The sequence below is a fragment of the Gymnoscopelus braueri genome (assembly GCF_963280865.1).
Source record: "Gymnoscopelus braueri genome assembly, chromosome: 13".
In the NCBI taxonomy this organism is placed as follows: domain Eukaryota; kingdom Metazoa; phylum Chordata; class Actinopteri; order Myctophiformes; family Myctophidae; genus Gymnoscopelus; species Gymnoscopelus braueri.
This window is the reverse complement of record NC_137615.1, coordinates 47,902,720-47,918,930: the sequence shown is the minus strand read 5'-3', so window position 1 is coordinate 47,918,930 and position 16,211 is coordinate 47,902,720. Positions and strand designations below refer to the sequence as shown.

Here is a 16,211-nt window from a genome sequence, read left to right as displayed (position 1 = left end):
TCTCTCTCTCTCTCTCTCTGTGAGTCACGTGACTGACTACAGTGCAGGTGGTCATGTGACTGGCTGTGCTCTCTGTGCGTCACAGCCATAGACTGGTCACAGCAGAGACATTCCTGTGTGTGTGTGTGTGTGTGTGTGTGTGTGTGTGTGTGTGTGTGTGTGTGTGTGTGTGTGTGTGTGTGTGTGTGTGTGTGTGTGTGCGTGTGCGTGTGCGCGTGTGTGTGTGTGTGTGTGTGTGTGTGTGTGTGTGACTGATGGCTGGTTGTGTAACCTGCCTGACTGAGAGCTTTCACTCAGTCTGAACAACCACGCTATTTTTATTTCTGTTTTATTTTATTTTATTTTATTTTATTTTATTTTATTTTATTTTATTTTATTTTATTTTATTTTATTTTATTTTATTTTATTTTATTTTATTCATGTATTATTTAATCTCCGTTCAGAAGGACTCTCTCTCTCTCTCTCTCTCTCTCTCTCTCTCTCTCTCTCTCTCTATATATATATATATATATATATATATATATATATATATATATATATATATATATATATATATAAAATGTAAAAAAGAGATGGACCTTCAAGGAAGGGACTGCACACTCTAGGGAACAAAGATGGACAGCTTACTACTGCATTAAGTATTTTATTAGCACGACGCATTTCGCCGTGAGCTTCGTCAGGTGCTATACAAAAGTGTGAGTGTTTGATACAGTGACACATTATATAGTGCCATCCATTAGACAGTTCCACCCCTCCAGGCGTGGTATAAATCATTCAATTATTTAAATACATTTCAGTACAGGAGAGGGCAGACAAAGATGCTGTATGCACAAACACCAATAAACAAACAGGTCAAATAAGAACACATTTAAGGAGAAAAATACACACATATATATATATACATACACACATCAAAAGGAATGTCTATAGTACTGACAAGAAATCCCATACAGATGTAAGGCAACCCATTTATACATAAAGTCTTTGAGTTAAAAACGTTTAAATTGAAACAAATATCATGGTATGGGCACAATCAAAACGGTCAGGATGTGGGTTAAGCATGGATCAGGCCAGGTCAATCAGTCAGTGAAAACTTTTGGACTGTTAATTTAAATATAAGGGGCGGTGCAAACATATTTGTACAAAAAAGCGTGCAGTGTGGTAATAGCACATTAATAACTTTTAAGATTTATAGAAAAGGGCTGAGGTCTGGAAAAGCAGTTTTATCATGTCGCCACCCCTAGGTGGCAGGTTAACCTTCTCTATGCCAATAAACTTCAGTGTGGCTGCTGATCCATGCTAGCCTGGTTCCAGACGAATCTGCCTTTGCAAAATTGCATCGCACTTTAGCCCTCGGTAGATTAGGTCTGGCCCCCCTCAATAGAGATTTAATTTCTCTCCCTCCGAAGTTGTGAGGGACCAATCAGGGCCCAGTATCCAAATGTGGGCGGGCTTATCACCTTATTTGGAGCAATGACGTACAAGGAAGCACTGCTCTGATTGGTTCGTACAAGGAAGCACTGCTCTGATTGGTTTAGGTCTAACCAATAGAGTCCGTTTGGATCTTTTTGTAACCGCCCCTTGGAAAAAAATCTATCGTTGATAGGGACCAGACTAATATCCACGCAGTGTGTCGTGTGATATTGTCTGGCCACGCGAGGCTAGATCCATGCCCCCTCTCCTTGTAATCTCGTGCAATGGCATAATCCATGTTGCCGTTTCTGATAGCTGCTTTGTGTTCAGCTATTCTTATTTTCAGGTTGCGTTTCGTTTGGCCAATATAAACCATCCCACATGGACACTTCAACATGTAAACCACATGAGTAGTATTACAATTAATAAACCCCCTTATATTTTATGTACCCGTCCGGTCTGTGGATGATAGAATATCTTAGTGGTACTGGTGTTGGAACAATGGGTACATCTACCACAGGGATGATTGCCACATATCTCCTCATTTAAGGAGCCAGTAGGCCTACTGGGTGCTTTATACATGGATGTGACAACAGAGTCCCTTATATGTTTTTGCCTCTTTTGAAACAAAACCTAGGTGGTAGTGTTGCTATATTTTTCAAATTTGGGTCGCATTTCAGCATATTCCAATGCTTGTGAATGATGTTCTTAATTTTTTGAGACGAGGTGTTAAACTCGGAGACAAAGGTGACTATTATCTGAACTGCTCCTGTTTACGGGTTCCAAAAGGGTCTCTCTTTTTACATATTTAGTTTTACTTTCTGCTGCATGTATAATGGATGGCTTGTAACCCCTCTGTCGAAATCTATTATGCATTTCGTTTGCTTTTATCTTAAAATCCGCAGGATCGCTACAAATGCGCTTTAGGCGCAAAAACTGTCCATATGGAATGTTTTCCACTAACTGTTTGGGGTGGTAGCTATGTGCGTGCAGCACACTGTTCCTGTCTGTCGGTTTACGGTAAATAGTGGTTTTAAGCAGTCCATCAGATTCTACTGAGATGCGTAAATCTAGAAAGTCTATGTGTTCTTTGCTGTGTACCATAGAACATTTTAATGTGGGATGTGTCCCATTAATGTAATCCCTGAATTCCACCAGCTCATTTTCTTGGCCAGTGAAAACCATCAGAATATCATCTATATATCTTTTCCAATATATCAAATTTTTCAGAAGTGGAGAAGCGGCTTGGTTTTGGATAAAACGGGATTCCCAATGACCCATAAATAAATTGGCATAGTTTGGCGCGAACGTAGACCCCATAGCAGTACCCTGGGTTTGAATGAAGAACTTGTTGTCAAACATAAAATAGTTGGATTTCAAAATAAAATGTGTTAGACCCAGTAAACAGTCTGAGGGGATATCATCTCTTGTACCCAAAAAATTATGAGACATTGCCGCCAGGCCATCATCATGAGGTATATTGGTATACAGACTTTCTACATCAAATGATACCAAATAGGCACCATGTGGGACAGTTATGTCTAATGACTTAATTACATCCCTGGTGTCCGCTACGTATGAAGGCAATGCTTTGACGGTATCTTTAATAAAGAAATCAACAAATTGGCTCAATGGCTCTGATAATGAATTATTCCCTGAAACAATGGGTCGTCCTGGCGGATTTGTCAAACCTTTATGTATTTTGGGTAATAAATAGAGGACAGGAGTAACTGGAAAATCAACTTTAAGAAACTCATATTGTTTTTTTGTTATACAATTGTCACGTAGAGCAGCATCCAGAATCCTGCCCCTGTCATTCATCAGTTGTTCAATAGGATTTTGGGGAAGACGTTTATAAAAAGTAGTATTATCAAGCTGTCGCATAGCTTCAGCAATATAGTCTTTAGTGTTTTGAACAACAATATAACCGCCTTTGTCAGCAGACTTAATAATGATCTTGTCATTTTTACTAAGTTCCTCGAGAGCTTTTCTCTCCAATGCTGTCACATTTTGGCGTTTATTTACTTTATCTGATGATTTGACAAGTTTCTGGATATCCTGCTATACCAATTTACTAAAGGTGACCAAGGTTGGATTCAAGGTGCTGATTTCTTTAATTTGTTCACAGGATTAATCGGTACAGATTGGTCAACATTTCTGAAGTGATTTTTAAGATTCAACAGTCTAAAGAATTTATAACAGTCCACTTTTATCCACTGCCACAATTATTGCTGGCCGCGTTTGCCCACTGCCAGAGATTTTTCATTTAAAAAAAAAAGTACTCAGGAGCCGAGATACAGAATTTTTAAGTTTTAAGTTAACAAGGAAGTGGATGGGAGTGTAGATCTTTAAACAATCATATCTCCTTGGTCTTTGGGTCAAATTTGAAAAAAAAACTAAAAAAAAAAAAAAAAATTACGTTTTTTACGTCAGTGGCAGGATTGGTAAACGGGACAAATTACGTTTTTTACGTCAGTGGCAGTGAATGAGTTAAATGCATTGACCTTGTTTGTAGGTACAAAGGAAAGTCCTATACTTAAGACTGATTGCTGGTCAGGGGAGAGATGACAGTCACATTATTAGGTTATTGTGTATCTAATTATTTTATTAGATACACAGTATGTCAGAGAGGAGTTAAGGAGGCTACTGAGCATCTAGATTTCATGTGTAAACAAAGTATGCATGTAAGCAGCTCAACAATAGATCTGCTGTGGAGTGCCTGGAGGCATACCGGCTTACCACTGTCACCTTATGTTATCCACACAGCCATAAATCACCATGCCTTCGCTTTGACTGCAAAGCAGGCATGGTTCGTTATAGTTCAAAATAACCATAATGAGTGCATGTGTGTGTGTGCGTGTTTGGCAAGTAAAACCAGTGGTGGAAAGTATAACTGTAGCCTAAGTACAATTTTGAGGTATGTTTACTTCACTTGAGTATGTCAATTTTTCAATACTTAATACTTCTACTTTACTGCATCTCGGAGGCAAATATTGTTTATATTTTAGATAGATTATTAATACAAAACATTATTTTATTTTGTTAAACCAATTAAGCCCTATTTTGTTGCCCAGCTATTCAAAATAGCTATTTCAGCTATTCAGCTATTCAAGCTTCTATTCAAAAATATCTATTTTTGAAAACATTTGACACATTTTGAAATATTTGAGAATATTTATGACATTTTATTTGAGTATTTCTACATTGTGGTATTGCTACTCTTTACTTAAGTAATCAATCCGAGTGATCTTCAACCACTGAGTAAAACATATTTTTAGACCTTCAATACCTTCAATAAACAGTCTAGACACAAATCCTCAGTGGTGTAAAAAGTACTCACATTTTGTACGTAAAATGTACCTAAAGTACCAAAAGTAGAATGTACTCATTATGCAGAATGTCCCATTTCAAATGTTTAAAAAAAAAGCAGATCTGCAAGTTAGTACTCAGAATTTCAAAATAAAATGTACAATTTAGGCATTTGGCAGACACTATTATCCAGAGCGATTTACAATAAGCGAGGTAGACACATACATCAAATGGAGAGACAGTCTAAACAATATAAAAAAAAACAATATGTACATTGAAACTATATAGGATACCAGGTAGACAATGAAACCCAGCATCTACTGTAGGTAGGGTGTTTAGATAAAGTGACACAGAAGATTGTATTGTGTGTAGACCCAGGAGGCCTGCCTGGTTGACAGTGTCTCATAATAGGCTATCGGCTTACACGATTACACGATAGCCTCTAAATCACACAGACCAGGCCCTTTTATTCAGCTTTTTGCCCTCACTATTCAGGTCTTGAGAATGAAACTACATCACATTACATCAGCAGGGTTTCTCATCTTGTCAGCAATAGCCTGCTTATTTTTCATATTTAATTCATATGCAGTGGCATAATGGTAAAAATCCATTCACAATTTAGGCAATTAGCATACAGTCAAAGACAGGTACTTGCGTGGGATTAGGAGAGTGTGGAAATCAGACATGGGAGAAGACCTCAAGAGGCGGCTGTTCGTAGCTACAGTGGAGTCACTACTGCTGTATGGGGCTGAGACATGGACCCTCACACAGCACAACAGGAAAGGGCCCTGGATGGAGTCTACACAAGAATGCTACGAATGGCACTAATAAGGTGTCACATCAGATCACATCAGAAATAAGGACCTCTACGGGGACCTACCACAGGTCACAGACAAAGTCATAGAGAGAAGGATGAGGCTGGCAGGGCACTGCGTTCAGGCACCCGGAACTAGAGGCAAGCAAACTGACACTATAGACCATATTCACACGGCGGCCATATTGGAATTTAACATTGAGAGTGCCGCCACCCGGGGTGGCTACTTTCATTGACTTCATAGAAACATGGCCGCCGTGTGAATATGGTCTATGGGAGCCAACCCAGGGCAAAGCCAGGAAAGGCAAGAAGCGCACCACCTACGTAGATGCACTGCGGCGTGACAGCTTAGCTAACAACACTGTAGAGCTCAAGTCCCTGATGTTAGATAGGAGAGTGTGTGGAGGGCAGCGATCCAGGAGTCTCGAGTTGGTGTTGGCTGGTCCACACTCTTGCATCGCATCATTGGAACTTATTTGTGTCCTTTTTGGAAAATGCAAATAGACACAAACTGTCTAAAATTAAAATAAATGGTGCCTACAATCTGTTTAGTATAAATCTGCCTAAGTATGCAGCAGGTTCTAAATCATGCGTGTGAAGTTGGCCATTCAAAATCTCCATATAAGCCCACAAAACTAAAACAAGAGTTTGTTGGGCTAAGCTTTGAATTGTTGTGTTTAGTCTAGGAGGCCATACTCCCTGAGTATTTATTACGCTAGTGACAGCCCTGTTATAGGATCCATTTGGTTACATTTCAATCAGAGCTCAATTGAAACTGCAATCCAGAACTTAATTTAATAAATAAAACATGATTTAAAGTTGAACCAATCTGGTAATATAGCCTATTCTACCAGTATGGTAGATACTTTAACACAATTGATTTATTGGTTGATTGAGTGAATACTGTGTTAATAGTTTGCAAGTAGGCTACAGTGGTACAATAACTATAGCAGTGGTGGAAAAAGTACTCAAATGTTTTACTTTAGTAAAAGTATCAATGCTGCAATGTACTTGTAGTTACTTTACACCGCTGAATCTCGGGTATAATCATGACAAATAGCCTACGGATTGTGGTTTTAACGCTGAGGATTGTGTGTGAGCTTTTCAGTATTCATTCCAGAGTCTCCAGACAAGAGTTTGGCGACGCCACTGACTCCAGCCAGCCAGCCAGGGGCCATTCATCATCATCTCACAGACTTCAGTGTCAAATGGTCTAATTTAGAAAGGGTTAGAGGTCCTCCCTCCTTCTTTTTCAGATTAAAATGGACAATAAAAAGTTGGACAGTGGACACCACCGCTTACGCAGCGCTCAGCTGTCTGTCACCCACTCACCCGGTCCCACTACAGTAGGATACTACTCAAGTACTGTAGGCTACTTAAGTAGGCTACACTTCTGAGGTATTTGTACTTTACTTGAGTATTTCCAATGTTCAGTAGGCTACTTTTACTTCTACTCCACTACACCTCAGAGGCAAATATTGTGCTTTTACTCCACTACAAGATCTGCGATTTTCAAAAGATTTGTATGCATTTTGAATCCATTTGAAAACTTGTGAAATGGAAGTACATGAGTACTTTCTACTTTTGGTACTTTGGAGTAGGCCTAGTTCATCCCAAAAATGACTTATTTTCTATCAATTACACACCCCATGATGCCTTGAATTCAGGAAGATTTTTTAAAATTCCTAAGCCAATAATTTGATTACCGGCAGAAACATGTATGTAGGAGACTCAAAGGAGTCTCTTTGAGTCTCCTACCGGAAATACACCCGGTCATCAAATTATTGGCTTAAGAATGCAACAAAAACTTAAAGATCTCCCTGAATTCAAGGCATCATGGGGTGTGTAATCGATAGAAAATAAGTCATTATTTTTACTTGTAACAGGGTATTTCTACAGTGCAGTATTGATATTTTTAAGTAAAACGTGTAAGTAGGCTACCTTTTCCACCACTGCCTGCCTGTCACTCACCCACCCACCCGGTCCCACTAATACAATAGGACGCACAGCACCGTCAGCACGCACTGTCTGCAGCAGACAGACAGACTGCTGCTTCCAGCGAAACAGACCCATTCTGAGCAGACTGTCTGCGATCTGCGATGAATGGGAGTCAAATTCCAGGAGAGAGAGAGAGAGAGAGAGAGAGGGAGAGAGAGAGAGGGAGAGAGAGAGAGAGAGAGAGAGAGAGAGAGAGAGAGAGAGAGAGAGAGAGAGGGAGAGGGAGAGGGGAGTCCTTCTGAACGGAGACAGACGTATAGCCTCCTTCCTTCCTACCAACCTATACCTGCCTTCTCGGACATGACTCTTCAGATCAGACCAAACACATCATGGCTACAGTATGGTTATGAGTTCTATGGCTTCTGATCACCGGCTCACCTCACTTGGATAAACGAGACGATCAGGCGCTTTTTCAGGTTGTTGTGGGCGGCATGAACAACTGAGGAGGTAAACTGAGTTCTCTCTCTCTCTCTCTCTCTCTCTCTCTTTCAAAGCCATTGTCTAGCATGTATTTTCCTTCCTTCTGCAGTTTAACCGGTAAACAATCTTTTAGGTTTCATTTATACAATATGCATTCAGCTGCACATTGTCTTGCATGCCGGCAGTGGTGGAAAAAGTACTCATATCTTACTTAAGTAAAAGTATCAACCCAGCAAAGTAGAAACTGTTACAAGTAAAAGTCCAGTATTCAAAATTGACTTCGTAAAAGTATTGGCATCAAAATATACTTACTTATATCAAAGTTACAAGTATACAAGTTTTCAAATGTATAAAATGTATACAAATCTTTTGAAAATAGAAGATCTACAAGCTCACAATGCATTGCATCGCGACGCATTGTGAGCTTGTAGATCTGCTATTTTCAAATGGTCAAAGTATATATAGGGCTCAAGTGATTAATGTATGTTTTATAATAATAATCTACAAAGTAACTAACTAAAGTTGTCAAATAATTGTAGTGGAGTAAAAAGTACAATATTTGCCTCTAAGATGTAGTGGGTAGAAGCAAAAGTACAGAACATTGAAAATACTCCACTAAAGTTAAAACAATGCCTACATTTTACTGAAGTACTTGAGTAAATGTATTTAGTTACTTTACACCACTAATAACCAGTATAAAAAACCTTTAGGTTTCATCTATAAAATATTCAGCCGCACATTGTCATGCCCATGCATGTTGGCTATGGGTTAAGATCAATTATTCATTGCTCAATGGCAGTTAATTAAGTTTAACGTTGAGAATGCCTGCTACTGTAGCTTACACACACGTTATAACCTATGGTATAGGCCAGTGGTTCTCAACCTGTGGGTCGGGACCCCCAGGACAGTCCCCGATTTTGGGGAGGTCCCCAGATGACAGTGAAGTGACAATTTAAGGACTTTTAATACCTTTTTAATACCTAAAAAAAGATGAAGAAAAAGTCCATTACTGTATCAAAAGTAATCAACAAACTATACTATAAGAACTGGTCAAACATTGGCCAAATTGTCAAATAATAGATAATTTTTGTTGCGAGGCGTTGTGAGCTTGTAGATCTGCTATTTTCACAATATTTATCTGTGTCAAAATTAATCGAATGCCTCAACTCTGACAATTCCAAGTGCTTGTCAGGGTAGGGGGTCCCCAGTTCAAATAAGATTATTTTGGGGGGTCCCCAGTTAAATATGATTATCTTTGGTTGTGAATAGGCTATGCCTGCATGTAGGAGTACATTGTAGATCTAAGCTTTCACTTCGCAGCTTAACACGTTGTGAGCTTGCAGATCTGCTATTTTCGCAATGTTTTACTTGTAGTTTTACTTTTTATGTTTGCCTATCACATCCAAAATAGAGATGCACGTGATACCTCCTTACATACACTGAAATGAAATATAAGATATGATAAAATAATCGTTAAAATAAAATATGTTTATTTTACTTTGGCCTAAGTAAAAGTAGCAATACAATAGGCTATAGAAAGTTAGATTTTAAAGTCCTATTCAAAATTGTAAAACTATAAGTGTACACTAGTATACTGTCATCAAAATGACATCCAAACGAAAAAATACCTCCTTGTTATGCAGAATGGTATAAATAAGTAGCCTAATGCAGACATGAGTGCATCACTTTAATGTTGCAGCTGTGTGTGTTTTTCCCTTCTTTAAAAAAAAATGGAATAGCCTATTTATTAGTCAGAAATATAAACAGCATGTGGTACAGCAAGACATTACGGCTAAAAGGATAACACAAACAAGTCCTGGGGAGTTTTTTTCCTCCATTGTGGTCCTATGTAGGCTAGGGTATTCAATTAATCAACATAAGCTTAAAGGTGGAGATGATACCAGTGCTGCTGGGGAGATTGACCTCATACTTGACCACTTAATGTATGTTTTGTATTAATGATCTAAATCATGCAAAGCAGCAGATTAGGGATTAAAAGGTAGGCTATTTGCCCTGAGAAGTCGTGAGGAGTAGATATTAAAAAAGATTTAAAAAATGCTACCTCAAAATTATACTCAAGTTCTTGAATAAATGCATTCAGTTGCTATCCTAAAGCCTACCTACTTCCCGCCTAAGTGCTGTAGCCTGGCATGTCATGCAGTCATTTGACAGAAGAGCATTCTAAAAATCATAGTTTTGGGGGGTAAAAGATAAAGGAAGAAATGACTAGGCTACTAGTTGTGAAAGTGCTGATGATTTGGAGCGCTCTCATGTTTCCAGCAGTAGTTAGTAATGGCATAATAACCCGGCGCTCTCCAGGGAATGTCTCAGCTCGTGCTGGCTATGAGGGCTCCTGCGTCATTCACATCCAAACTCTTGACCCCCCCCCCCCTTTTACAACCTCGTCGTGGTAGGACGGTGTCGACTCGTGTCGACTCGCGACCCAAAATCGGCCAGTAGTCCCTGGGATTGTGCAAAGAGGGGCTGCCTGCCGTGGTGTCAATAGTGTTGTTAAAGGCACTGCGTGTGTGTGTGTGTGTGGGGGGGGCGGTTGAATTGTGAAACACAACATACAGTTCTAACCAGAAACATCTGCCCTTTAACCACTTAAAGCTGCCATCCATAACTTTTTTCTTTCTTTTTTTCTTTTGTTTAATGTTACTATGGCTCTGAAAGAGTCTAGCCCACTACATGTAACAGTGATTCTCAACCTCTTTTACATTTCAAGATCCCCCAGTTTGATATGCTTATACATTTGAAGCATTTTTTCCCTGTCACCCCAATCTATAGCCTTAGGGGTCCATTTGGTTATTTTCTCACAGACACAGAGGATTTGACAGATTTGGTTCAATGTTTACACCCGCAGAGTTACAGACCCGTAAGGGTTCATTCGGTTCCACCCGTACACCTTTGGAGTCACAGACCTGCAAGGGTCAATTTGGTTCCTACATTTATTTAGCTGGGGACCCTCTGGAACCCCCTCAAGGGGCGACAGAAGCCTCTCTAAGAGGGTCTGTCTGTGTGTCTGTGTATGTGGAGCTAATCTAACAAAGCGCTGGAGCGATCAGCACAACACTTTTTTATACACACTTTTTCCACATTATATATTTTGAAACTTTTTGAGCTCTGCTAAAGCTGAAACCTTGCCCAAATTTGGAGTACCGGTAATCGGTCAGATAAGAGATATTTTCATAGTCATCTACAGGATTCGATTTTTTTGGGTGAATAAAACATAATTTATGATCAATCTGTATGTTAGAGATAGAGTACTAGATAATAAATATACAGTAAGTAACACAACTGTGATGGCTCTAGTTGGTCTCCCTGCTCGTCTGCTGATTAATTTAGACCCTGTGGTGACCGCTACTGGAGGACAAGTTGTGTGAAGCTGAAAAGTGCAACATATCCTCTGTCCAAACAGGCTTTCTGGGGTTTGAACCTCAAGTAGGACGTAAAAGTTACGTATTGCAGCTTTAAGCCCTATACTTAGACGTTGTCGTATGGCGGTGTTCTGAAGCAGATCTACAAGCTCACAATGTGTCGCATCGCAACACATTGTGAACTTGTAGATCTGCTTTTTCCGCTATTTTGGCACATTAGTTGGGATGCTAGGTTGAAAGTGTTTTAACAGCTTTTTGTTGTTGCGTAAAACTGTGCTGAAGTATTGGGCAACCATTATCAGTGCTGATGTATTTCACTGTACCCTTGAGCGTTACGTAATGCACGGCTTATTTCTCCACATAGGCTGTGGACCGCCAACAGCAACAGTAACGAGACGAGACGAGAGCAGCCAATCGGGGGACCCATCGCTCGCTCGGTCAGCACGACAAAACCAGACATCGGATGCTGACCGGTGCCGCCGCGGCCGGCGCCGGCGCGTCCATCAGCGCCACCACGCCCCTCAGTAGCATTCCCTTGGTCAACGAGATCCAGCTGACGGCGGCCACTGGCGGCGCGGAGCTCTCGTGCTACCGCTGCACGGTCCCCTTCGGCGTGGTGGCGCTCATAGCCGGCATCGTGGTCACCGCCGTGGCGTACAGCTTCAACTCCCACGGCTCCACCATCTCCTACTTCGGCCTGGTGCTCCTGGCGGCCGGCCTGGTGCTGCTGGCGGCCAGCGTGGTGTGCTGGAAGGTCCGGCTGGAGAGGAAGAAGGAGAGGCGGAGGGAGAGCCAGACGGCCCTGGTCCACAACCAGAGGAGCCTTTTCGCTTGAGCTCGCGGTTTGAACTACGGAAGCACCAAATGAGGCCCGTTATGGGCCCCGGAAATAGCAGCATCTACAAGCTGGCCCGGGAAAAAACTAAAGGATGAAGACAGCGGATCTACAAACTCGCAACACGTCACGAAGCGATGCGTTGCGAGCTTGTAGATCCGCTATTTTCGGCTAGTGCCGCCGTCATACGACGGATACAAAAGAATCAGGCTTCATGACTGGATGGGGGTTGGTCCCGGAGAGGGAGGCACGCAGCTGTGCGCAGATGTTTCTCATGGACCGGATGGCTTACATGTGGCGGCGTCAGCTGACCCCGGCCGAGCCCTTTTTAACCACAGACTCTCGGAAGGCTCAAACCAAAGAGCCAGAACATCTTACAAAGCTTTGAGGATGGTACAGTGTTTTTTTCTTTTGAATCCGTCAAAGAGACGCATTGCAGCTGGGGCGAGCCGGGCACGCGGCCAACACTGAATGTATCACAATTAAGATGAATTACCGCCGTGCAAAGCAATGCAACGGGAAGTGTCCCATTAATCTCCCTGCGGTATCGGGTGGCTCTGATTGGAAACGGGAGGGACTGTGTTTTTTTTCCTTTTCTTTTCGAGAGAGCCTGCAGGGAAGGAGAAGGAAATTGGACAATCCAGAACAATGAATCACGCCTCATTTTTCCCTTTTTTGCATACGCTTTATGAAGTGGCCTCACGCTCGTTCACCTCACAGGGAAATGACTTGCCATGGAAGTATGGTACTTAAACTATGTTAACGTGCAGCCGGTGGGTGGGGAAGACCCATGGACACAGAAAAGCATCATGTTTTGAAGTCTGTCCGTGTGTTCTGTGCCAGCCCTGGTCGCCGGTGAAAATGTCCATCATTGTACTTTTCTGCAAATCACAAACAAAACGTTGAAACTGGACGTTGTTTCGTTTAGTTTTTTATCCCCAAAACGTTTCATGTCAATGTTTCTAAATGCGGACCATGTGGAATCAGCCTTAGATTCTTATTTTTTAAAGCGCATTATAACTGAGAAGGTATTATTTTCTATTCTCTGCCCATCAGTATGCAACTCGAATGACTCGAGTCGTCAGCGTGGTGTTTCGTTGTTGACGGTGCACCTGCCTCGGAGAGGCAGCGTATCAGTGGTTTGCAGAAACATACAATGACAACGTTTCTTCTCTGGCGACTGGGTCGTCTATGGCATAATGTCAGTGGTTCTCAAACCTTTTAATGCCAACCCCCAAATTGATATATATATTTGACCACGGACCCCACATTTGAAAAGATGTTCTGCCAGGAACCCCCAGAAAAGAAAAAAAATCTAAATTACTCAAAATCTTTCAAACACTTTCAAGATTTTTCAAAAATATTAAAAAATTCCAGATGTACAGGCTTGCAGCGCGGCATGAAGTGACGTGCTGTGAGCTTGTGTATCTGCTATTTTTTAATAGCCAACGTATAAAATATGGATAAAGGGGTTAAAGAGACTGTGATGCTGTATTACCAAATTTTGCTGGGGACCCCCCTGGAACCCGCCCAGAGGACCCCTGGACCAGAACCACTGGTCTATGCTGCGAAGTCAGACCAGATTGCACAGAATAGGAACGATGTTGTAGTACGTGCTACAACGATACACAAGGAGAGGGCATATAATGTATACTGTAAGTTACCCTCAAATATGTATTCTCTTAATGCACTTTGATGACAAAGCTGTTTGAAATGAATGGCCTCTTACAGGCATCTAACCACTTAAAGGAGTAGTTCACCCCAAAAAATGACTTATTTTCTATCAATTACACACCCCATGAAGCCTTGAATTCATGGAGATGTTTTGTTTTTTGTTGCATTTCTGAACCAATAAGTCAGTAGGTCTCCGGTAGGAGACTCAATTGAGTCTCAATTGAGTCAATTGAGACTCAATTGAGCTTATTGGTTCAGGAATGCAACTTTGTTGACCGGGGTCCCCCAGGGCTCTGTACTTGTTCTGCACCTTTTTTTTCTCTCTACACCAAATCCCCTCGCCAAAAAAGAGATTTTGAAATGTTGTTGATCGTCTATTTTTGGCGAATGTTCGCCCGCAGACGCCATAGGGCTCAAATGGTTAAGGCACATTGGAAACCTTTTTCTTTCTTTTTTTACATATTGCTCACCATATCCTGAACATTACTGTACTGTTGATAACTGTTACACCCATATCAGTTGAAGGCACTATTGTTAACTGCCATTGACTCAAACATACAGCATATCATGGTCACTGGACTAATGCCAGTGGTATTATTTCCAAACCGCTGAAGATTTTAACGTTTATTTTGTTTTAATGTACCATTCATTTTGCCTGTATATCATCTGGCAGCACATTTAATTGTTAATAGGACGTGATGAGGTTTAATAAACTCGTTCATATTTCAGGAGGTAATGAGTGTCACATTCGTCTTGACATTGTGAAGCCAGATTATTAAAGACAGATTTGTATTATTTTCCGAGAATCACTTGCTGTATTTGTACAATGATCGCTTAGTGCAGGATTCTTACGGCGAGAAGTGAAGTATCATTGCATCAAGCCTACAGCCCTATACAGTATGCCATGTATGACAAATAGCAAAAAATAGCCGATCTATAAGCTCACAACCCGTTTGCATTGTGATGCGTTGTGAGCTTGTAGGCTTTTTCTGTGCTGAACAGAACAGGGATTTCGTTTTTAGTATAAAGTGTCATCAATTGTCCAACGATTGTCCATTTTCCTCCCAGGAAAACACCCTGATTAATCCCCTTGTTACAAGTCATAATCTGTTTAGTTTTCTGCTATTTGCGTCCCTCAGCGTGTACAATAGCGCTGTGTATTTGGATTATCAGGTTCTATTAACAGACTCTTGGCCCAGTTTATTACGCAGGTTCGTATAGAATCTAAATAATCAAGTGAGCCCGGGGCACCTGACCCACGGTTAATTCAACATTTCAGTATTGTCGCTGTCGGGTGGAAACCTTGTATGTCCAAAACCCGTTACTTTTCAAGAAATGGAAAAAAGTTGCCTGCGTTCCTCCAATGTAGTTATTATTTAGTCACAACCAGTGGTGGAAAGTAACTAAGTGCATGTACTCAAGTACTGTACGTAAGTACAATTTTGAGGTATTTGTACTTTACTTGAGTATTTCCAATTTCCAATACTTTAACTTCTACTCCACTACATCTCAGAGTAATATTGTACTTTTACTCCACTACAATTATTTGAAAACTTTAGTTACAATAGTTACTTTTCAGATATAAATGATGATATTATAAAACATACATTAACCACTTTAGCCATATTTTATACATAGGCTATTTGAAAATAGGCGATCTACAAGCTCACAACGCGTCGCATCGCGACGCGTTGTGAGCTTGTAGATCTGCTATTTTGGAATATTTTAGTACTTTTACTTTTGGTACTTTAAGTATATTTTGATGCCAATACTTTTGTACTTTTACTCAAGTACATTTTTAATTGTGGACTTCTACTTGTAACAGAGTATTTCTATATTGCAGTATTGGTACTTTTACTAGTACTTTTTCCACCCACCACTGGTCGCAACCTACTTTTTAATTGGTTCAATATGTATAAAAACCCACAGACAGAATTAACCACACATTCTGAGCTGCTCTTTTCGCTATACTGTTGTGGGGACGCTCCCCTGAAATTGGGGAAACTAAACAAGCGTACAAACATGAAAGATGGAGATACAAGGTTTCTGCAAACGATATCTAAATTCCCAAAAGGTAAAAGGAAGTTGAACTCTCGGGTTTGACTCGGGGTGTTTAAAATAGAGCCCTGGACGTGGAAGTTATATTTATAGTCAGCATTTGCGTTGCTATGCGTCTCTGTGACACCAGACACTACAACTAAATGGTTTGCTTGCGTCAGAGGAGCGTCCTACAACACACTTTGTCACTTTTGGGAGTTCACCCCTGCCACGCGCTTACGGGGGAGCGCGTGGCGCGGGGGGGGGGGGTGGGAAAGGGGAGGAGGGGCGCCTCTGTGTGCCTGCGCTTGTGCCGCTACTCTCTTAACAG

General features: G+C 41.0%; 1 protein-coding gene across 1 annotated transcript; it reads left to right on the top strand.

Moving 5' to 3' along the window:
- The first annotated feature begins 7,682 nt into the window (after positions 1-7,682).
- On the top strand, positions 7,683-14,638 carry tmem100a (transmembrane protein 100a). Its single transcript, XM_080446663.1, has 2 exons — positions 7,683-7,981; positions 11,699-14,638. Exon 2 carries the CDS (start codon positions 11,798-11,800, stop codon positions 12,167-12,169), a length of 372 nt encoding a protein of 123 aa, XP_080302789.1. The 5' UTR covers positions 7,683-7,981; positions 11,699-11,797; the 3' UTR covers positions 12,170-14,638.
- Positions 14,639-16,211: the final 1,573 nt, after the last annotated feature.

What these genes read in the sequence shown, in the direction of transcription:
- tmem100a (XM_080446663.1), top strand. Translation starts at nt 11,798, where the DNA reads ATGCTGACCGGTGCCGCCGCGGCCGGCGCCGGCGCGTCCATCAGCGCC.